The 23,769-nt window shown below is 58.3% G+C and overlaps 1 protein-coding gene and 1 long non-coding RNA gene across 6 annotated transcripts in view; one reads left to right on the top strand and one right to left on the bottom strand.

Moving 5' to 3' along the window:
• Positions 1 to 23,769, bottom strand: part of Mbp (myelin basic protein) — a 75,859-nt gene that overhangs the window by 39,404 nt on the left and 12,686 nt on the right. For 4 of the 5 annotated variants that reach the window (XM_070028923.1, XM_070028926.1, XM_070028925.1 and 1 more), the window contains exons 2-3: positions 20,724 to 20,802; positions 7,286 to 7,376 (exon numbers count right to left, since the gene is read on the bottom strand). In XM_070028923.1, coding sequence (XP_069885024.1) covers positions 7,286 to 7,376; positions 20,724 to 20,774 — 142 coding nt within the window. In that variant the 5' untranslated portion in view covers positions 20,775 to 20,802. Of the gene's footprint in view, positions 1 to 7,285; positions 7,377 to 7,492; positions 7,561 to 20,723; positions 20,803 to 23,769 lie in introns of those variants that run through there. The other variant, XM_070028924.1, reaches the window with a different exon arrangement.
• On the top strand, positions 17,126 to 19,781 carry LOC138831536 (uncharacterized). The gene is made up of 4 exons (XR_011373364.1): positions 17,126 to 17,499; positions 17,736 to 17,785; positions 17,997 to 18,208; positions 19,104 to 19,781. It is a non-coding gene; the product is annotated as an uncharacterized lncRNA (long non-coding RNA).

Below are 23,769 nucleotides of genomic sequence, written 5' to 3'. Positions count from 1 at the left end.
GTGTGAGGATCGGGAGGAGCAGGGCTGTCAGTGTGGGCCTGCTCCTGTGTGAGGATCAGGGCTGTCAGTGTGGGCCTGCTCCTGTGTGAGGATCAGGGCTGCCAGCGAGGGCCTGCTCCTGTGTGAGGATCCCGCAGGGCAGCCAGGTCCTTGGTCAGGAGGGGGCGTGGCTTTCACCTGTCTGACCCCAGGGCTGTGGGGCACCCAGGTCTCCCAGAGAGCACAGAAATGCCAGGCTCTGGTCCCGTCTGTGTCACGAGCACAGAGGGCTGGCATGTCCCATTGCCCACCAGGTGTGCTCCAGCCCGGCCTGAGCGCCAGGAGGGGCGGGAGGAGGGGCAGGGGCGGAGCTCCCTCTGCTTCTGGTTGAAGTAGAATTTGCACATTGGAAATGATGTTGACTTATGAGGGTGGGGGTGCACACTGTGTACATGACACCCAGCAACGTGGCTGTGTCACGGAAGCTTCTTGGAAATACAGTTTAAAGACGGTCTGCTCCCCTGGTGACCCGGGGGACTGAACCCCGGCCTCAGGCTTGGCAAATGCTCTGCCCCCTGGGCCACACCCACGTTGTTATTGAAGATCATGTCCATGTGCCCCCACCACACTCGGCTGGCAGAGCGACTGTCCAAGTGACTGTCCTGGGGGACAGGCGGCCAGGGTGGTGGACACGCTCTCTCTCTAGCGACCCCTGGTGGGGAGGAGGTGGTGCTGCCCGCCCCTGGGCGTCCACACCAAGGGACTGTGCTCCCTCTGAGCCAGACGTCATGCGGCTCGGCTGGGCTCAGCTCTGCTCGGCTGGCTGGGCCCTGATCTGCTGGGCTCGGCCTGCAGGACGCCCCCCAGGGAACAGCCCCAGGCTGCTGTGGAGGCCCAGCTGCCAAGGCAGGTCTGCAGAAGGTTCCGGGCCTTGGACCACGGCCTGCGGACTGAGAGCAAGAGAGGGGGCTGAGCTGCGCGGCCCCGCTGGTCAGAGTTCAGGAGCCACGGGAGCTTTATCAGACGGCGAGCGAGGGGAGCCGGCAGCCCCGGGGCGCAGCCCAGGCCCACAGCGCCGGCCGCAGCACCCTTACTACCCATCGCCTCTGCCGGTGACTGCTGCCGAGCGTGGTGCGGAGGTCTGCTGGCGACGCGTCCCAGAGCGTCTCTGAAGAAGGGACAGAGGACGGCGCACACTGTGAGAATCATCTGCTCCAAGGCCAGGGCTCCGGCTCTCCAGGCCCAGCCCGGTCCCCCGGGTGGCTCGTGGAGCTCTGTCTTCTTTGGACCCACATACTAAGGGCAGATGGTACCGGTGTCATCACAGCCCACCTCCACCTGTCTGTGCCCAGAGGCTCCCCTTCCCCATGTGCCCATGCCACACGGGCCCATCCTCCACCACACAGCCTCCCCCAGCTGAGGCTCCATCCTCCACCACACAGCCTCCCCCAGCTGAGGCTCCATCCTCCACCACACAGCCTCCCCCCAGCTGAGGCTCCATCCTCCACCACACAGCCTCCCCCAGCTGAGGCTCCATCCTCCACCCCACAGCCTCCCCTGGCTGAGTCTCCGTCCTCCACCGCACAGCCTCCCCCCAGCTGAGGCTCCATCCTCCACCACACAGCCTCCCCCCAGCTGAGGCTCCATCCTCCACCACACAGCCTCCCCCCAGCTGAGGGCCCGTCCTCCACCACACAGCCTCCCCCCAGCTGAGGGCCTGTCCTCCACCACACAGCCTCCCCCCAGCTGAGGGCCCGTCCTCCACCACACAGCCTCCCCTGGCTGAGGCTCCGTCCTCCACCACACAGCCTCCCCCCAGCTGAGGCTCCGTCCTCCACCACACAGCCTCCCCCAGCTGAGGCTCCATCCTCCACCCCACAGCCTCCCCTGGCTGAGTCTCCGTCCTCCACCGCACAGCCTCCCCCCAGCTGAGGCTCCATCCTCCACCACACAGCCTCCCCCCAGCTGAGGGCCCGTCCTCCACCACACAGCCTCCCCCAGCTGAGGCTCCATCCTCCACCACACAGCCTCCCCCCAGCTGAGGCTCCGTCCTCCACCACACAGCCTCCCCCAGCTGAGGGCCCGTCCTCCACCACACAGCCTCCCCCCAGCTGAGGGCCCATCCTCCACCACACAGCCTCCCCCCAGCTGAGGCTCCATCCTCCACCGCACAGCCTCCCCCAGCTGAGGCTCCGTCCTCCACCACACAGCCTCCCTCTGGCTGAGGCTCCGTCCTCCACCGCACAGCCTCCCCCCAGCTGAGGCTCCATCCTCCACCACACAGCCTCCCCCCAGCTGAGGCTCCGTCCTCCACCACACAGCCTCCCCCAGCTGAGGCTCCATCCTCCACCGCACAGCCTCCCCCAGCTGAGGCTCCGTCCTCCACCGCACAGCCTCCCCCAGCTGAGGGCCCGTCCTCCACCGCACAGCCTCCCCCCAGCTGAGGGCCCATCCTCCACCACACAGCCTCCCCCCAGCTGAGGCTCCATCCTCCACCGCACAGCCTCCCCCAGCTGAGGCTCCGTCCTCCACCACACAGCCTCCCTCTGGCTGAGGCTCCGTCCTCCACCGCACAGCCTCCCCCCAGCTGAGGGCCCATCCTCCACCACACAGCCTCCCCCCAGCTGAGGCTCCGTCCTCCACCACACAGCCTCCCCCCAGCTGAGGGCCCATCCTCCACCACACAGCCTCCCCCCAGCTGAGGCTCCATCCTCCACCGCACAGCCTCCCCCAGCTGAGGCTCCGTCCTCCACCACACAGCCTCCCTCTGGCTGAGGCTCCGTCCTCCACCGCACAGCCTCCCCCCAGCTGAGGCTCCGTCCTCCACCACACAGCCTCCCCCAGCTGAGGCTCCGTCCTCCACCACACAGCCTCCCCCCAGCTGAGGCTCCGTCCTCCACCACACAGCCTCCCCCTGGCTGAGGCTCCGTCCTCCACCACACAGCCTCCCCCAGCTGAGGGCCCGTCCTCCACCACACAGCCTCCCCCGGCTGAGGCTCCGTCCACCACACAGCCTCCCCTGGCTGAGGCTCCGTCCTCCACCACACAGCCTCCCCCCAGCTGAGGCTCCGTTCCTCCACCACACAGCCTCCCCCAGCTGAGGCTCCATCCTCCACCACACAGCCTCCCCCAGCTGAGGCTCCATCCTCCACCACACAGCCTCCCCCAGCTGAGGCTCCGTCCTCCACCACACAGCCTCCCCCCAGCTGAGGCTCCATCCTCCACCACACAGCCTCCCCTGGCTGAGGCTCTGTCCTCCACCACACAGCCTCCCCCCAGCTGAGGCTCTGTCCTCCACTGCAAGCCTCCCCCAAGCTGAGTCTCCGTCCTCCACCGCACAGCCTCCCCCAGCTGAGGGCCTGTCCTCCACCACACAGCCTCCCCTGGCTGAGGCTCCGTCCTCCACCACACAGCCTTCCCTGGCTGAGGCTCCATCCTCCACCGCACAGCCTCCCCTGGCTGAGGCTCCGTCCTCCACCACACAGCCTCCCTCAGCTGAGGGCCCGTCCTCCACTGTACAGCCTCCCCTGGCTGAGGCTCCGTCCTCCACCACACAGCCTTCCCTGGCTGAGGCTCCATCCTCCACCGCACAGCCTTCCCTGGCTGAGGCTCCGTCCTCCACCACGCAGCCTCCTGCCCCCTTGTCACAGTACGAGGTACAGAGGGATGGCAGCAGGGAGGTGAGACCTGGTTAGACCACCCTTGCCTGAACACCTGTCTAGTCCGACTACATTGTGTGTGTGCATGCGAGTGTGCACACGAGTTACGTGTGTACACGTGTGTGATATTCAGCCTCTCAGTGCTGGCTTTAACCTCCAGCCCAATGGGAAGAAGCCACCACTCCCACAGCGCAAGAGCGCCCTCTTCTGGAGCCCCTCGGTGTGGCTGGCTTGTGCTGCTCCGGGGACCCCACCAGCTGGCCGGGTGGGCGGGGCTGGGCACGTGCTTCCTCGCGCAGGCCTCCACATGACAGTTCTGTGTGGGCAGAGGACGGGGTGTGTGGCTCGGCAACGCTTTGCCACGGGCCCACCACAAAGCCCCCTGCTCCCCCAAGCTGGGCGTGTGCTGACCAGGCTGCCCCGCCCGGCGGCATCCTCCTCTTGAGAGCCTGCGAACCATCCTGACAGCAACCGCAGTTCCGTAGAGGAAAAGTACAGCGAGACCGAGGGCACGGGCCAGGTCCTCGGGTGGGATCTTTCCCAGGAGGTGCGAACTCCGTCAGGCTCGTTGGCACACGGCTACGTAGACCTCTGGCTGAGCGCAGGCACACGGAGAGCCAGTGTGAGCTGAGTCTGACTCAGTTTGTGGCTTGAGGCCCGTCCTCCCGCACCTGTGCCCGGTCAGGGTCAGTCTCTGCCCAGAGTCGGCCTCTGTCTCACAGGTCCAGACTGAGTGTGTGATTTTCCAGTGAGGAGAGCATTTTCCACACTAGCACACCTCCCCATCCGTTGCCAGGACAAAATGTTCAGCAAGAGCTAAAAGATGGCCACGGGATGGCCATCAATGACCTGCAGGCTCAGGGAAGGCCCGGACGTGGGGAGCAGCGGGGTAGGCCTGAGAAGACCTTGTAAAGGGGAGGGGCGGCTCTCCCCAGAAGCCACTTGTGCACCACACCACACAGCCGCTAAGGAATCCCTCCGACACCTTCCACCGCCACACTGCACTGCTGGGATCCAGGGGAAAACTAACCATGGTCAAAGCCAGACACCCAAGCTCACAACAATCCTGGGGCTGAGTCACTCTGACTGTGGGGTGCACAGGAGGCCTCCCAGAATTCCCTGACTTACGGCTGAGCGAACTGAGGATGTGCGTAGGCTGTGGCTGCCGAGCCCAGCCCTGGGCTCCGACTATATAATCCTGACAGTGTGTGGCTGGCTGTAATCCTGACAGTGTGTGGCTGGCTGTAATCCTGACAGTGTGTGCCTGACAGTGTGTGGCTGTCTGTAATCCTGACAGTGTGTGGTTGGCTGTAACCCTGACAGTGTGTGGCTGTCTGTAATCCTGACAGTGTGTGGCTGCTGTAATACTGACTGTATGGCTGACTGTAATCCTGACAGTGTGTGGCTGTCTGTAATCCTGACAGTGTGTGGCTGCTGTAATCCTGACAGTGTGTGGCTGTCTGTAATCCTGACAGAGTGTGGCTGCTGTAATCCTGACAGTGTGTGGCTGCTGTAATCCTGACAGTGTGTGGCTGCTGTAATCCTGACTGTGTGGCTGGCTGTAATCCTGACAGTGTGTGGCTGCTGTAATCCTGACAGTGTGTGGCTGCTGTAATCCTGACTGTGTGGCTGTCTGTAATCCTGACTGTGTAACTGGCTGTAATCCTGACTGTGTGGCTGCTGTAATCCTGACAGTGTGTGGCTGCTGTAATCCTGACTGTGTGGCTGGCTGTAATCCTGACAGTGTAACTGGCTGTAATCCTGACAGTGTGGCTGCTGTAATCCTGACTGTGTGGCTGTCTGTAATCCTGACTGTGTAACTGGCTGTAAACCTGACTGTGTGGCTGGCTGTAATCCTGACAGTGTGTGGCTGCTGTAATCCTGACAATGTGGCTGCTGTAATCCTGACTGTGTGGCTGTCTGTAATCCTGACTGTGTAACTGGCTGTAATCCTGACTGTGTGGCTGTCTGTAATCCTGACTGTGTAACTGGCTGTAATCCTGACTGTGTAACTGGCTGTAATCCTGACTGTGTGGCTGGCTGTAATCCTGACAGTGTGTGGCTGCTGTAATCCTGACACCGTGTGGCTGCTGTAATCCTGACATCGTGCAGCTGGCTTCTCCCTGCATCCCAGTACCAGGAACAACACAGCAGGCATCAGGGAGCCGCTGGCCCAGGCTTCTTCCCGAGGAGCACACACCCACCCACGTCTGTGGGGAGCCTGAGCGCACGCTCTGCACTTGCCTGGGTCTACACCTTGAATCACAGACAGGAATTCTCCCAACTGCGGAGGTTACAGATGCCTTGGAAAGAAGCTTCGGAAAGCATCCTGTCTGCTTCATTCGGGGAGGTTCCTCAGGCTGGGGGTGCAGCTCGGGGGGTCGGGGAGGACCTGCCTAGTATGCACGAGATCCTAGGTTCAATCCCCAACTCAAGAAAGAAGAGAGAGGGTCCTGACAGACCATTTATGTTGTGTGTACACATCTGAGCATGACACACGCGTGCACTTACATGCTAGGATGCTAACAAGAGACTGTCATTGGTACAACAGCCCTATACGCAACCAGCTAGGAATGAAAACAAAACCTCACATCTGGCGTTTGTCTCTGTCACTCTCTGCATGTGCTGGTGTGTTCTGTGTGTTCTGCATGTGCCTGTGTGTTCTGTGATCCTCTGTACGTGTGAGCTCTTGGTGTGCACTGGTGACCCATTCTACACACGGCTGACCGTGCACACGGATGCCCCCCTGTGGGCCCCCTCCTGTGGGCCTGGCCCCGCCCCCGCCCAGCTGCTTTCTGCTCCTCCCTCTGCCCGAAGATAGCCACTGACAGCGGTTCCCGAGGACAAGCGCGTGAGCGCTGGGTGGGTCAGCCGCGTCTCTCGGCCATCAGAGGAGGCGCCCTGGCTTGGCCATGCGTGGGAGAGGCTGTGTCTGGAAGCTGAAGAAGAGGGGGTGGCCGGGACACAGCTGTGATTACATGTGCTCGCTCTGGAGGGGAGGGGGCAGAAAGACGGACTTTGAAAAGAGCGAGTGAATCAGAGCAACAGCAACCCATGGAGCCTGCTTTGCTAGCAAGTGAAGTGGACAGGAGCTCAGAGGCTGGGCTTGGGGCGTGGCTGGAGGTCTGAGCCCCTGCAGGCCGGTGCGGGGATGGGGGGGGGCGGCGGAGGGAGGCCCCGCAGGCCGGTGCGGGGATGGGGGGGCGGCGGAGGGAGGCCCCGCAGGCCGGTGCGGGGGAGGGGAGGGGAGGACCTGGAGTCCTCAGGACCCGAGCCGGCTGCACCGCGACACCATGGGTATGTTCCACGAGGCATCGAGAAAAGCCACGGCAGGCACAGCAGTCACGCACCAACCCCCGGCCCAGTCCCCGGCCAGCTCGCCCTGGGGGGGCCACAGCGGTGGCTGATGCCCCACCTACAAGCAGGGGTGAGAGGAGGCGTGCAGAGAACACGGGGCGGCGCTGGCCGGGCTACGGGAGATTCCCAAACAAAACAACAGAAACAGCAAGACAGGGCCCGCACGGGGGTCACGGCGCTCCGGGCTCTGCGATCACTCACGCTGTCCCAGCCAGCGCGGTCGCCACGTGACACACGCGTTCCAAGTCTACATCACACGCCAGACACGCCACACGCCACACGCCACATACCAAACACGTCACTGTCTTCTGAGGCCATCGGGGAGAGCTCGCCACGACGTCTTCTCTTTTCTGGCTCTCCTCCGTCGCTCATTTTGCCAATCTGTAAAAACATGACAAAATCCTTTCTTGAGAATCAGCATCGGCGCGAGCGAGCGAGCGACGGCGCGAGCGACGGCGTGCACGTTCCTCGGCCCTTGGACCACACTCTCCCCTCGCCTTCATGTGGAGAGGGAACTAAGCTCAAGGGTGACTCTCTGCAGAAGGTTCTGGATTTCGGTTTGTCTTCCCTGCTGAAGTACTCGGCGCAACGCTCTGGGGGTGCAGCTCAGGGTAGACTGCTTTTACTGCGAGTGATTGGGCCGGACGCCAGGCCCGCCTCCCTTTGGCCCAGCTTTGGCTAGTGAGAAGCCAATCAGAACTCTGGGGACAGATGGCGAAGGTGCCATCCCACGCTGCCTCCCGGCCCTGTGCTTTGAGTGGCCAGCATGGGGAGCCCCCCCCCAGGGCCCTGCAGAGTGGCTGGGACTCTCCACTCTCGGAGGAAGCCCCGCCCTGTGCTTCGCTGGGTCCTCAGCAGCGCAGGGGGTATCTACTGTGGAGTTTTAAGTTCTCCTTTCCCAGTCTCGTCACAAGCGCGGGGAGGGGCTGTGGCTCCCTATCCTCAGATTGGTGCCATCCAATCACTTGGTTGTGTTACTAGGTCACACTTTCAAGTAAATTAAAATCCAAAGCTCATGGCTCATGCCTGTCATCCTACCTACTCAGGAGGCTGAGATCTGAGGATCACGGTTCAAAGCCAGCCCAGGCAGGAAAGTCCATGAGACTCTTATCTCCAATAAACCACCAGAAAACCAGAAATGGTGCTGTGGCTCAAGGGGTAGAGTGCTCGTCTTGAGCTGAAGAGCTGAGGGACAGCACCCAGGCCCCATGACCAACAGAAAAAATAAAATTCAACAGCCCGGCAGGTGGCCAGCAGCCACATCTGCTCCCTCCTGCTGCGCTGTGGCCGCCCCGGGCCTGCACTGCATCCCGCGCCTCTCCCTCTGTCACCCCGCGGGGGGTTGATTGTCTCAGCACACAGAGCTAGCTGCTCATCAGCCCACATCTGCAGGCCGTGGTCCATGTCGTGAGGGCTCTGCCAGGCTTGTCTGCGTCGCGATGACCCCTGACCATCATGCCCCAGCAGGATAGCCCTGGGCCCAGTGAGTCAATGGGAGCATGCTCCGGGCCTTCCCTGGGGCCTTGGCCTGCAGCGTGCTGCTGCCAGGTGCATCTCCCTCCTTAGCTTCTTCCTCTGGCCCCCCACTCATCAGGAGCCTGTCGGTTCCTGAGCGCCCCTGGCCTGAGCCAGTGAGGTGTGTGCGGCCCCCAGCTCCAGAGGGCAGGCAGAAGTGACAGTCTGGGGCCAGGCTACGGTGCACACTGGCGTGTGGCCTGTTAGCTGTGTGACCCTGGGCATGCCTCCCAGCTGCCCTGGGCCTCCATTTTCTCACCTATCAAAGGCAGGAAAAAGGCTAGAGGCCTCACTCAAAGGAATAGAGCTCCTGCCCAGCAAAGGGTACAGCCGTGGGTTCAAGCCCCCATGTTGCCATAAAACACAGAAACAAACCAAACCAACACGCAAACGGAGGAGGAAGTGCCACTGATTTCTGGCGTGGTCTGGAACACGCCTGGTACATGAACACAGCCACGCGTTCCCTCAGTGAATGGGAATCCTGAGGGAAAATCCTGGGCGTGGTTGGTCTCCCCTTGCACCTCTGTTCTGGGCAACAGGCTGCTCCTCCCCGCCCGCTCTACTTCTCTTCTGGCGGGCTCCTCCCTCTGGGGGCTTCTTGCTCTGGCAGAGCTGGCAGGCTCTGAGCCCTTGGTGCCTGAGAGCAGCACCCCGCATGGGCCCAGCCCCCCCTAGCCTGGCCCGCCCCCCGCATGGACCGTCACACGGGGGCTTGGTAAGAAGAGCAAGCTGCGCCCCCATGGGGAGGGACCACGCGGTGCTGGAGCAGCCAGCAATGTGGCCAGGAGCCGGGGCACTGGAGAGCGGGACGGGCCCGCAGAGGGGCTGCCCTCCATGATGCAGGTAGGGAGCGCTTGCTGCCCAAGTTGCCACCTGATTCTCTGCAGTAGCCACAGGAAACTGACCCAGTGCCTGGAAAGCTGTGGAGCTTCACATGTACAGTCACGATAACCAACAAAGAAAACAAGGTGCACTCATTGTTATAAACTAGTACTAAGTCTCTTTCTCTGAGAGTAGAACACAAAAGCAAACGCCCATCACTCAGCCTCCGGGAGTCAGAGGGGCTCTGCGCCAGCCCTGAGTGGTGGTGGGGGGAGGAAGGCTGGAAGGCCCCCCTGTCGGCCCCAGGACCTGTGGGGCAGCTCAGCCTTCACCAGACACAGCGGAGCCAGAAGTCGCCTACACCACAGACAAGATGAGACTCAGCACTGAGTCCAGCCACGCACTCCACGGAAACGAGTGCTCCGTCACCCCGGCAACACACCTACCCGCGGGAGATTAGCTACGCAGTGCACCTACACACACACCGAACACACGCGCGCACACCTACAGGAACACAGGGCGCTTGTGGATACAAGGCACACACACGCACAATCTGCACACACACGTGTCCACATGCATTATGCACACAATGTGCAGGCGCACAAGCACTGTGCACACGTCCATACACACCTCTTGCACACATGTGCATACACACGTGTATATGTATACAACACACATGCAAATACCCGCATTCACATGTAGTGCACCTGTGCGTGACCACATTCTTGCAGTTTTACAAGACCGGGGCCTGGAGTTGGCAAGCTTTGGGAGGCGTGCCCCGGCCAGGGGGTTTGCTCCTATTCACCGTAGAGCATTCGGTGCAATTCCAGAACTTGTAGCAACGAGTTCTCTGGGGAAGGGAAACATGCTGTGGCCGTGTGGGGCAGGCGGTATAAGGTGTGCTACCGAAGTTCTGATTCAGACGAGAACACACTAAACAAGAGCGAGAAGAGGCTGAGGCATGTCTCGAAGTGCTAGGTCCTGAGTCATGCCCCCTCCACGCTGCTGAGGGAAACACAGGTGGGGGCCGGAGGCAGGGTGCATGCTTTAACCCAGCTGCCTGGGAGGCAGAGATCAGGAGGACTGGAGTTTGAGGGTGGTGCTGCAAAAAGTCAGCGAGACCCCCATCTCAACAAGCAAGCCAGCATAGTGGTATGGCTCTAGGACCCACCTGTGCGAGGGGCAACGTGGTCCGAGACCTTCCCCAGACAAAGCACAGGGTTCAGCAAGAACAAGCTGGAAACCGGTTCTGAAGGATGGGCCCAGGATCGGGATGCAGCGTGTGCTTCCCAAAGCCGGATGCAACGAGCGCATGGAGAGATGTGCGGCACACACAGCCCAGCATGGTGCATGCAGGCCCTCCGGGGCGGCTGTCATAACCACTGCGATGGGGCAGAGTGTGGGAGCAGGCGGGTGCTCCCCAGAAAGCTCGGCAGCAGTTAGCGTGACCGGCTCTCGAGGTGATGCCAGGAAGGCGAGCGCGTCTGCACCACACCTGCACAGCCAGGCCCACAGCTGCATTCCTCACAATATCTGAAATAACCTGGAAATGATCCAAATGCTCAGCAACGAATGAAACGTAAATTTAAGTGTGAGTGTTCGTCTGGAGAAGCACCACACAGAGAAACTCAGGTCGAGCACACAGGCGCAGTCTCCCTGCCCCACGGGGCGGGAGGGAGGGGAAGGGACAGTGAAGGGACAGGGAGCTTTGAGGCCAGTGGGCGTTCCCAAGGAGCCGCTGTGATGGACGCACAGCCCAGTAAATGCAGTAAAAGCACAGCAGCACACGCCGTAAATAGGTGAACTGTAGGCATGAACTAGGAACCTCACCTCAGCAAGGAAGCCAAGAACAGTCCGTTGGGGGGGGGGGGGTGGCTCAGAGAGTTCTTTCGGCAATGGCCTTTACCTGTTCGGTTTCAAGCCCGCCCTGCATGAGAGCACTCTGTGGTGGGATTAGGACCAGAGCGATCTTCAAGCAATGAATGCCTAGAAACGTGCTCAGGACTTCATTTCAACGCCACCCCAAAACACCTACTAGCCGGTGTCAGAGTGCAATGCTCACCTGGGTTTCTCACCTAACTAGCTGCCTGTTGGCTTCTATTCCAGGATCTTCTATTTAGAAGGTCTCAGCTTTCCATCCTGAATCCTGTTTTGGCAATTGACCCTCAGGGAGGCAAGGTAGACCCAGAGGCAGACAGCTGGTGAATTTTAACTCTGATGCAAACGCATGAGCATCTAAGTTTATGTGAGGGCATTTGTTCTGTTCAAAAAAAAAAAAAAAAATCCCCTCACTAAGAATAGAGCAAGGCCATAGAGAGCTCCTGGATGATTCTGAATGAAGGTGAATACATTTCTTGTAGCTTTGCATGGTACAAGACTATCCCACTCGATTTCCCTGAGGTGTTACTCTGCTTCCATGCGAGTCTTTATTTAATAATCCCTCCCTGTGGGGTGGAGGTCCAGGGTGGCTTTGAAGACCACGTGTCTTTGCTCAAGAGAGACAGAAGTGGTTCACAGCACAGTCAGTCTCTGAATAGATACCCAGCAGTGCCAACCTCTCCACCAGCTGCCACACAAGCAGGCCCCGTGGTGCTCGAATGCGTGCGTGCTGGACCGGCTCAGGCAGCCGGGGCGCTGCGGGTGCAGCCCTCAGTCCCCGCCGACAGCCACTCACCTTCAGGATGTCTCTACACTCACGTCCTTCGAAAGGTGGAAATAAATTCTTTTTTTTTTTTTTTTTGGGTCCGGTCATGAGGCCTCAACTCTGGGCCTGGGCGCTGACCCTCAGCTCTTCAGCTCAAGGTTAGTGCTCTACTGCTTGAGCCAAAGCACCATTTCCGGCTTTTTCTGTTTATGTGGTGCTGAGGAATCGAACCCAGGGCCTCATGCATGCAAGGCAAGCGCTCTACCACTGAGCCACCTTCCCAGCCCTGGAAATAAATTCTGTTTAAGCAAAAACCAGGTTCTGTGGTGAGTGCTGGAAAAGGAGGGAGAGTCTCAGTGGAGTCTGCTTGTCACACGGGCAGGTGTGACACAGGTGTAAAAACTGTCTTCTTATGGAGTATTCCACTGGTTCCTGGGCAAGCGTGTGTGCGTGCGTGCCGAGGGGGAGGGGGTGTGACTGAACAATCACCCTCCACCTCCGGGTCTGGTTTAGTCCACATGACCTCGTGCTCAGGAACAGAGCCTATAAGAGGAGCCCGCTTGGGAGGAGAGCACGTTGCTCTCCCAGGCCGAGCGCAAGGAGGCCGGACTTCAGCTCGGAGAGAACACTCGCTTACACCAACCTGACCCGATGCCCGCCGTTCCCGGGAGGTTCCGACAGAACCCCCGGCCAGGCTACGCCACCCTCCCATGCACACTGACCGCAGGATGGTGGGGACCACAGGTGCGGCTGACCAGGGTGGCCTTGGGGAAGGGCCAGTGGGTGCGGCAGCCCTCCGGGGCCGCAGAGCTGCCCTCCTCAGAGAAGGTGGCACCCTCGTACCTGCTCCTCCCGTTCCCTTGCAGCTGTTCCTGCTGCGGGGCAAGGAAGGAGCCCGGGGCTGACAGTGGGCTTGGGGCGAGCTGAGGACACAGAAGGCAGGAGGGACGGATTCCGTCCATCCTCCCCAGCTCAGGGCTGGGCCAGCAGAGACAAACCTCTAACACACAGGCGACGCCGTGGCAGCTTCCTGCATCTGTGTCGGGGAACCAGCCTCGTGCGGTGCCTCGATGCAGCGAGGAGGCGGAGGCAGGCCGGACCACACCCAGGTGGGTGGTCTCGCCCCAGCCAGCCAGCGCTCCTTCCGGACCGGCCTGCCCGGGCCTGGCTACGTAGGACTTGACCTTGAGTGCCATCAGGAGGCATTACATAAGGGGACTTGAGTCCAGATACCAAACGCCTCAGAAACATAATTATACTTACAGTAGATGGTAATCAGATTCACGCAGCACCAAACTGCTAGTAGGAGTAGGCAGGACAGAACACCTAGGTACAGAGCCTATAGGGGCTGGCTGAGCACAAGAAGCACTTGCTGCAGCCAGCCCCACATCGCCAGTGATCGGGTATGGAACACAGAGCCTTGCCCAACACACGTGTGCATACAGACACACCAAACACATGCATGCAGTATGTATGCTAGTGATAAATGTGGAGCACAGAGCTTTGCCCAACACATGGGCATACAGACACGCCAAACACGTGCTTCACTGCATTGCTAGTGACCAAGTACGGCATGCCACGCTTTGCCCAACATACACGTGCACATAGACACACCAAATGCACACATGCAGCACACACACTCAGATCTGCAAGACGGCGCCCAAGGCCGGGCAGAGCGACTAGGAATCCTTCAGGTGGCATAAGGAGGAAGGAGGGAAAGCGTGTCGAGTCCGGCCGCAGCAGCAGCTGAGTGAGGCTGGTCAGGTGGAGGACCAGGCTCATTTTAGAACGCCAACCTCTTCTCCCACAGCCCAGGAGGCCTAGGAACGAGCGGCCCTTGGCGATGCAGAGACCGTAAAATTTCTCTGCTCTATGGCCGAGAATCGCTTCCCAAACCCAGGCACGGGAAGCCTGTGTGCATTACATACGGTGCTCATATTTAACAACTTTTCTGCCTCCAAATTCTGATGAATTCTAGTTGCTTACAAGTTCAGTCACAGTTTCTATGAAAACCTCAAGTTTGAAAATTACACTCTACCCCAGATTTAAAAAGGCCCGCAGCCCAGGTGAAAGGCCAGGGGATGTGTTTTGCTCCAGGGGGCTCCTGAGCTAGGAGTCTGACCCTCCTGGGCCCAGGCTGGAGCAGGACCTCAGCATGACCCTGGGACTCACGGCCTGGCCTTGCTCTCCTGGGTGTCCAGGAGGAAGGAGCAGAGCAGAGGGGTTTACTACAGGGTCCCTAACAGCAGCATGAGATGGGGGTGGCGGCCTGGAAGTGAATGGCACACAGGTCCCTCCAGAGCCCCTACAAAGTGAGAGCTGGCTGGGTTTGTGTTGCCTGAGGCCCAGCGCCATTGATAAGAGGGGCTGTTGAGGGCGTGGCTTTGCCAATTACATGACACCATTAATAATACACTCCTCTGGTGAGATCTGAACCAAGGTTTACAAAGACATCTGTGTTTTCAAACATAATGTCCCTACCTTGCCTGTCTTTACAGCCCGAGTCAGCCTGTGCTCAACTGCTCCACAGGACGCTGGTCAGAGGATCTGCTTTGAATCTATCCCCAAAGTGAAACGTTTGTGACTCGACATGCTAGAGAACCTCCAAACCACAGAAAAAAGTTCTGCATCTCAATCCGCGGCTCTGCTGCCACCCCCTCCTGTAGGCGCTCCCAGAAGGTCTGGATGCTCTAAGCACACCAACAGACAGACGTCTGAGGAGCAGGGCCCGGGAATGATCGATGGAAATGTGCCCTGGGGTGCCACCGAGTCCCAACAGACATGGCAGGCATGGTTCATGGAGTGTGGAACGAAGCCAGGTGCCTTGAGACCCTTCTGGACCCTTCTGGAACCTTCTGTGTCAGGAATTTACCTTCTACACACAACAGTGCCTCTGCTCACCACTGTAAGACTCCGGGGAAGACTGCAATTGGTTTTCCTTGACACATGGAACTAATACCAGTAGGCAGGGCTGTGAGAACTAAGGACACCCATGGTCAGTGTCCAGGAGAGCCCTGCTGTCCATCCAGCCACTCACAACACGCGGCTCTGTCCACCTAGATTACTAAGCATCTGTGACACTAAAAACGCCACGAGGCTCCACGTGCTGTCGGCCCCAGGGCCCTAGCAGAACACGGTCACGGAACGCTGTCACGTGTGGCCCCCAGAGGGGTGTCAACGCAGAGTGGCGCTGTGCTGTGCTGTTGCTTTGGGCACTATCTCCTTCTAGATGATGGTCTATAGGTGAGGTCCAAAGGGATTCCCAAGGAAGTGTGTTGTGTGCCCCCCCCTACACACACCTCTAAAACTGCTCAAAGTAAGGTGCAGTAAAATATCTGTCCACCTCCCCCACAACCCAAGCGTTTTCAGAGCATCAGCGGGGTGTTTCTGTCATCGGCAAGTGTTACCCTAGGTTGGTGAATGCCTTTACCCTGTACCTTGCAGTTTCTCTTTCTCCTCCCTTCCATCCTCTTCTCTGCCTCTCATATTGCTGGGACTGAAACTTAAGACTGTGCACATACTAGGCAAGCACTCTACCACATAGACCACATGAGTAACTTAAGAAATGCCTGATTATTAAAAACTGTAATTTTCCTACAAAATTAAAAAACATATAAATTACATAGTGACTTCAGGGTAAAATTCCTGACCCACTCACATTCAAAGGGTAGGGTCACCATGCAGCAAGAGTCGGGCTGCAAGGAGTGAGTTTCTGCAAGTTGGCTGAGGCACCAGTCTTGGAGGAGGAGAAGGTGGAGGGGCTTAGCGTTTGTTTGTTTTTTAAATAACAACAGTTGGGAGTGAGTGACAATGAGCAGACAACCCACAGGTATCGCCTGAGGCCACAGTGCTAACTCCTGAGGTCTACAATCACTTTAACAGTCCACAGCAGCCCCTGCCTGCCCCCAGGGCAGTAGGGATAGAGGAGTTAGAATCACATTAACCCTCCCACTGCAGCTCCTGCCTGCCCCCAGGGCAGTAGGGATAGATGAGTTAGGTAACTCACCCAAAGTCATTAAGCAGCTGGTGGCCAGCCAGGGTTTTCTTGTGGATGGCTGGCTGGAGGTAGGAGTGAAGGAACCAATTACAACCAGTAGATAACCTAAGAATACAAACCACCAGAGCCTGCCCTACAGCATTCAAGGTGATCCACCTTGGCAGGTGTCAGCCCTGCAGAGGGCACCTGTATAGAGGGTCTGTCCTGTGGGCGGGGCCTCCTGTAGGCGGGGTCTGCTTTGTGGGTGGTTTCCCTGTGGGCAAGGCTTTCCTGTGGGCGGGGTCTGCTCTGTGGGTGGAGCTTCCCTGTGGGCGGGGTTTGTTCTGTGGGTGGGGTCTGCTCTGTGGGTGGAGTTTCCCTGTGGGCGGGGCTTTCCTGTGGGCAGGGTCTGTTCTGTGGGTGGGGTCTGTTCTGTGGGCGGGGCTTTCCTGTGGGCGGGGTCTGTTCTGTGGGTGGGGTCTGCTCTGTGGGTGGAGTTTCCCTGTGGGCGGGGCTTTCCTGTGGGCAGGGTCTGTTCTGTGGGTGGGGTCTGTTCTGTGGGTGGGGCCTGTTCTGTGGGTGGAGCTTCCCCGTGGGCGGGGTCTGCTCTGTGGGTGGAGCTTCCCTGTGGGCGGGGTCTGTTCTGTGGGTGGGGTCTGCTCTGTGGGTGGAGCTTCCCTGTGGGCGGGGCTTTCCTGTGGGCAGGGTCTGTTCTGTGGGCAGGGCTTCCCTGTGGGTGGGGTCTGCTCTGTGGGCGGGGCTTTCCTGTGGGCAGGGCTTTTCTGTGGGCGGGGTCTGCTCTGTGAGTGGAGCTTCCCTGTGGGCGGGGTTTGTTCTGTGGGTGGGGTCTGCTCTGTGGGTGGAGTTTCCCTGTGGGCGGGGTTTGTTCTGTGGGTGGGGTCTGCTCTGTGGGCGGGGCTTCCCTGTGGGCGGGGTCTGTTCTATGGGTGGGGTCTGCTCTGTGGGTGGAGCTTCCCTGTGGGCGGGGCTTTCCTGTGGGCAGGGTCTGTTCTGTGGGTGGGGTCTGCTCTGTGGGCGGGGCTTCCCTGTGGGCGGGGTCTGTTCTATGGGTGGGGTCTGCTCTGTGGGTGGGGCTTCCCTGTGGGCGGGGCTTTCCTGTGAGAGCATCACCGCGGGCCTTCACGTCACCTCTGGGTTCACTGGCTGAAGGCCGAGCTGTCTCCAGAATGTTCTACAGACTGAACTCAGGGAGAGTCCGGGTGGGGGAGGCTGTTGGCGGAGGGGCCCTGGGCTGCGACTTTCCCAACACCCGCAGAGCCAGCGGCGCCCTCCCCCGCGGGCCCGCCGGGGCCTGAGACCTGAGGAGCTCTTGCGGGCACGAACACCCCGGCGAGGGCTCCCTCCTGAAAGCCTCTGGAGAATGGTCCCTGGGTAGGTGCTTCTTTGCCCCCCCGCAGGTAGGCGCTTTGTGACTGCGTCCCCACAGCTCTCCAGGGCAGCCGGCACCACACCCTTCCAACTCTGCCCCCCAGTACAGCAAGGTGGAAACCAAGTACCAAACGGACAGACTGACAAAGAGCTGGTAGGTGAGTGAGAGGGGCCCTTCTTCCCAGACGCACGGCTCTGATGGGAGAATGAGGGGCAGGAGGGGCTGCTGAGTGTCTGCAGCAGGACAGAGCAGCTGGGACGGAACTTCAGGTGGGTTTCCTGAGTGTCACCACCCTTCCGGGGAGCCAGCCCAGCCCAGGGCGTCCCCAAGGCCAGTGTCTCCAGCACAGGGGGCTGGGGTAGCATAGGATCTAATTACTTCTTTAAATGACAGAGCTGCTGCTAAGGCCTGCGGTGTGCCAGCCTGGAGACTGAGCCTTTCCCGTGAGTGTGGGCCCCGGAGGGGGGGCGCGGCCCCCCGGAGTCTGTAACTCCTATCTTCTGTACTGGGAACAGGAAATGCTTCTTTCTCCCTCCTGTAACCTGTTCTCCTAAAACCCTTGCTAAAACTTTCACCTTGCAAGACTCTGCTTTTTGTGAGACACCTTGAAATGCTTTTCACACGTGGACCTCAAGGACCTGTGATTTTTCACAGGAACTGGGAGCTGGGGGACGCTGAGGGACACCTTCACTGCCCGCCCCCCAACACTGGGCCAAACTGGATTTCAGGGCAGCCACATGGCCCTGTGGGTGAAGAAGGGAGCGGCCTCTCCCTCAGCCTCCCGGGGACCTGGACAAACTCCCCTTGGTGAGAAGCATCCCCAAGCTCAGCTGCAGACACACAGCCAGCAGCGGCTCGGAGCGCAGGTGACTTTCTGCTCTGGTTCAGGCTTACACACTCATGCTTCATGGAGAGTCACAGAACATTGATTCTCAATGGCACCAACTAGTTTCTGTAAGTTTTTAAAGAAACAGCTGTTGATATGTAAAAACTACCCACAGGAACTATGGCTTTTAGGGTTTCAGGTTTTGATTTGTTTTTCAATCATCAGAACTTTACAATTTAAGTTTTAGGAAACAATGACATAGGACTAGGCTTCATTATTGCTCAACAATCTCACTCTTTTAGAATTAAGCTCAGAGTTTACTGTGGTATTTTACAGTGTTAAACAACAGGAAATGGGACTGTGAGCCACAGAGTTTTTAGAAACTAGAGTTGCAAACCAGTTATTCTGAAACCCAAAATACCACAGCCCGCTCTTCTCCCCCGCAGCCATCTTCCTGCTTTATCTTTGGTGAGGCTAGACCCTCATTGGGCAGATTCCTTTCACAGGGCTCTGTAGGGTCCAATGCAATTGCTAATTAAAACGAATGATCAGTGGCACAGTTCACATGCACGTTAACGTGATGAGTCACCCTCCTTCGATCTCTACAAAGCCATTTAGATGTTTATACATCGGTAGTTAGGCAATGCTGTTCATAACCTTAAATAAGGAGGGATCTGGGCAGAACACTTGCATTATTGAGATGATCTGAACACACGTGTTGGACAATCATGTACCACTGACATGGAACGTGAGTGCAAACACAAATCAAGTCAAAGATGGGTTACTGCCCAGTTCACTGTTAATTCACGAGTCAAGGCCAAAATCCAGGTCAGTGCCTTTGTGCAGGGGGTGGGACCACTGTCTTTTGAATGACAGAGCGGAAGTCTACTGTGTCCTAATAAACGAGGCCTTTCCCTCCCCACCACCCAAACCAGGGCAGATCGCCAGGCTGGTGCAATGTGGGACACATTTCCTCACATCCTCATCTTCTGAAACGATGCTCAAGAGCTGAAGAAAGCACAGAAAGCGAGTCCCCCCCCTGCCCCCATATGTGTGGCCCATGGAAGTGAGCGTGTGAAGCGACTCGGGCAGAAACAGCAAGAGCCACAGGGCGGAGAATGCTGGGCCCACAGGAAATGCTCAGAGAGAAGCTCACGGGGCCATGTCTGGTGCTGTGCTCAAAGCGCAGAGACTCTACTAGGTCAGGGCTGTGATGCGCTTTCATTTGCACACAACCCCCTCTTTGCTTCTATGTACTTAAGGTTTGGTGACTAGTTGAGGAAGGATAAGAAGGCTGTGGAAGAAGATAGAACTGAAGGTCAGTCACCACATGGCCATCAGACTGTGTGGTCAGGAGCCACGGAGCTCCCACGGACCTCTGTGGGCAGAAGGGACAACCCCAGACCCAAGGGGTGTCCTGGCTACACAGACAGGAAACAGACAGAGAGTGGAGCCTGTACCTCAGCATGGAGCCTGACTTCTGGGAAACAGTGCCACCGGGGCTGAGTACAGCCAGGGAGAGGAGCCTGGAGAATTCCTCGGGACAGCGCGTCCCGGCTCATTCCCGCTCCAGCTGGCTGGCCTGGAGGCAGGTGCGGGAGGGGCTGAGGCAGCCCGTGGGGAGTGTGCCCTGTGGTGCATTGTGGGGTGAGAACAGGGGAGGGAGGGAAGTGGAGGAAGGCATCTGTGTCAGCACCGAGGGGAGGCAGGCACTCGGAGGACCAAAGTCCCTACTACGCACCTCCCGTTGGTTTTCTGTGGAAACGAAGCTGCCCACACCAGCAGTGACCCTGCCCGCCACCTCTGCTCGCATGCGGAGTGGGCCCAGAAACAGTGATGCGCCACTTTAACCTTCACACTCCAGCTCATGACCTTGAGCCTGGCCTCGCCCTCAGGGACGTGTCTGCCATCATTGCCTCTTGAATTGTGACTTTAGGAATGTGCCAACCCCACCAAGGCTTTCCTGCCTGAGTCCGAAGCTCACTTTGTGGGAGGAGGGCACTGGGCTGCTCTCCGGACCTGTGGCACGCAGCAACCCACCTCCATCCCTTTGTCTTTGGGCTGTGCATTCTGACTCTGCTCCCTCCTCAGCGTCTGGTTACCTCACCAGTGGGAACTCTGACCAGGTCCACTGATCACGCATGGGTCTAAGTTCCCATGCTCTTCAACACAGCAACTTAATTAGGGGGAGATTTGGGAGTACAACTTAAAAAAAACAAACTGGAAATGCTGGAAAGTCAAAAGTACTTTTGAGTAAGAATAAAGAACTTGTATAATCTCTCTTCTCCGTCTGCACGCCCCTGATTCAAGGATGAGTCGCGTCTGACATGGATGGGGTCGGCCTCCTCTCTTTCCCACGTCTCTCCCAGGCCAGGACATGCCTCCGGACGAGCCATGTTCCAGATCACTAATAGTAACAAGGGATCACAGACCGGGCCCAGCCGCCTCTCGGCGCTGCAGGTGGTTATGTACCAGCTCAGAGCCACCTGGGTCCTTGGGCCCAGGGGACCTTGTTTTACAACCCCCTCCACACTGCAGGCTCGGTGCGTTCTTACCTTACCAACCTTCTCGGCCGCCACCTCTCGCTTTCCCGCATGGTTGCCCATCCTGAGCTGCGTGTGGGCCCTTCAGAAGCTGAAATGAGAAGAGAAACTTTGAAGCAAGAGGCTAGTACTTGCATGGTTTTGCGTGTGCTGTTTCTATCATCAGAACAATCATCCTGTATAACATTCACTGCGCATTTTGGAGAAGAGACAAACAACCATAACCATAAAAACTCAAGAAACACCTTGAAGTCACCCCCTTGTGACTGCGAATTTGGAGCTCCTGGGAAGATCCAGAAACAAAGACAAGCTCAGTGACAAGCACACACACACAGGTTTGCTCATCTGTGAAACGCCAGCCCACCAGAAAATCCCCACAAGGCAAACCCCCTGCCCTCCCTCACAGACCCAGGCAAATGCGGGCCGAGGAGCCAAGGTGCAAGAAAACTGCTCCCGGCTCTTCCACCGAGTCTGGGATCACAGAACAGCAAAGATCAGACAGGCCGCTTATCAGACAGGCATCCAAAGAATCTGCAGAACTTGCAGGGAAGATAAAATTGGATAAAAACAACCAGGACAACCTCATTTTTTTCTCTTTTCCGGTACCAGGGCTGGAACTCAGGGCCTCACACTCCTGCTTAGCTTTTGCGCGCTAGGCTGGTACCCTATCACTTGGCCTTACCTCCCCTTCGGCTTTTTGTTGGTTAAACGGAGATGCATCTCATGGATTTGTCTGCCTGGGTTGGCTTCAAACTGTAACCCTCAGATCTCAGTCTCCTCAGTAGCTAGGATTATAAGTGTAAGCCACAAGTGCCTAGCTCTCCTGTTTATTTTCTAACCCAAACCTTAGCAGCAAATACATGTATATTAAACCCTCTGAGGACAGCACGTCCGATCTTCTGTGTGATTGATCGCCACCACAGGGCCCTTGCACCAGCAATCTGACTCTGCCAGGACAATGACAAGGTGTCTTTTCACACGATGCATTCTTTTACAAGATGTGAGTACCCACCTCTGCTAAACCCAGGAAAGGTCGCACCATCCATCAGGCCCCAAACAGAGGAATTTCTAACATACTACATTGCCTGAATACAAGGCACACTTTGTTCTGTAAAAGTCACTTGCTAGTCACCGACTACACGTCTCTTCTTACCAAGTGTCCATTGGAAACCAAGGAAGACAGCCAGGCCTCTTCCCCTCAGGAATGAGGGGGGGGGAGTGTCCTTGAAAGGAGAAGAGAAGTCAGAAGGTACAGGTCCACACAGGGTCCCACAGCCCAGACTACAGCCCGCACAGGGTCCCGCGGCACAGACGACAGTTCAATGGGGTGCAGCGCTGACCTTCTGGCTCCTGACCCGAAACTGCACTGCTATCTGACTTTCAGGAAGGAAGAGATCAGAGCTGGCATCCCGGAGGGAAAGGTTCAGCAGCCCCTGGCTCCGGACCTTCAGTCCTCCACAGGAGGTAACCGAAGCGTCCTGCGATGGCGCAGTCGGCACGGATTCTCCTGTCCTAGCTCCCTGGCTGTATCACGCGAGGAAGGAGGCTGTGAAGCGGCCCATGGCTCCTTCTTTTATTGGGAAGTGGAAGTTTTAGGGTCCACAACAGTGACTTAAAAACAGGTTGCCCGGGGGCCATTGGCTCCTGCCTGTCTCCTGGGCCTGGGTGTTGGCAGCGTTCCGGGTACCCAGCTCTCCCCACCACGAGGGCGACAAGAGCTGTGACCTGTGTGCCCCCTGAGAGAGCACCCGGCCGGCACAGCCAAGGAAGGGAGGGGCGGGGAGGCCAGGGCTGTGGTGAGGGAGACCCACACCCAAAGCCCACGAGGGCTCCGCACCCCACCGAGCCCCACGGGAGCCAGGAGAAGGGAAAGGAGAGGGGATGGGGACAGGCGCTCCCAACCCCGTCGAGTGGCAGGGGCGTCTGGAGCGTGACCATCCAGGCCGGGGCACTGGAACAGACAGACGGCGAGGGGCAGAGCCTCACTCGGTCATCCCAGACAGCTGGGCAGGGACTGGCCATCCACCCGTCCTGTCGAGTGTGAGGAGCAAACACTGCCACCTTTGCAAGCCAAAATCTATGATGGGGAATGATTCGGGAGGTTGGCCCAGCCAGGCGCTGAGTCGGCAGGCCCGCTCCCAGCACGGTGGTGCGGGACGCGCCTACAGACCCACAGCCAATCCGCAGTGAGGCCAGCCATCCCGAAGGACTTCACACAGATCTGCGCTGCCCACTGCATTTCTATAAATTTCCAAGTTGTGACGTTGTAGTAAAAATTCTGTAAGCTGGTTTCTAGTCTAGTTGAGAAAGTGGGGTTTAGAAGGATCTAGCTGTGTATCTCTAGATTTTGCCGGTGAGTGTGCTTCTATCTCTAGAGTCTACCCACAAGCCTCCAGCCCCTAGCCATGCCTCTAGAACAGTCACGAGACTCCAGTCCAGCACAGCACACCGCACAGCGCACCTCTAGAAGTCTCTTCCATTTGAAAATGGTGGCCTGGTGGCGTTCACCTTATGGATGTGTCGTGAGGGGAAGTCCTCACTGCACCCATTCCTAACAGCACAACGAGAAGGGCCGACAGTCAGCAGCAGCCTGGGGCAGGAGGAGAAGGGTGCAGCGAGGCACAGCTGCACAGGGCAGACAGGGGGCTCTGCTCAGTCACTCCCCAACTCCTGTCCATAACCACGGGAACATCCCCGGCAATGAGGTTCAGGGTTTGGGTCTGAGCTCTCATCTGGAAAAGGTCCTGGGTAGTATTGTAGAGAGAAGGAAATTGAGGCGACAGATGCCGGCCCCAGCTGACTTCCGAGGGCTGAGCCTGGCTCTGGAGGAAGAGGACGCACACAAGCTCAAGGCCCGGAGGTCGGGCTCCAGGACCACAAGCCACACCAAAAATGAACAAGAAGGCCAGCTACCCGGAGCTGACCTGCCATTACACCATGTCACTTTACAAGAGTCCAGTACAATCTTCTTCAATTTATATCTACCTCAAAAGACAACAATTACCAAATGCACTACTGCCTGAGTGTGACTCACACGAGCACCCACACAAGGGTGAGC

Source organism: Dipodomys merriami, unplaced genomic scaffold (genome assembly GCF_024711535.1).
Source record: "Dipodomys merriami isolate MVZ:Mamm:240054 unplaced genomic scaffold, mDipMer1.0.p SCAF_2, whole genome shotgun sequence".
Taxonomy (NCBI): domain Eukaryota; kingdom Metazoa; phylum Chordata; class Mammalia; order Rodentia; family Heteromyidae; genus Dipodomys; species Dipodomys merriami.
Note: the sequence above shows the minus strand (reverse complement) of the source record. Positions and strands in the feature narration are given on the sequence as shown.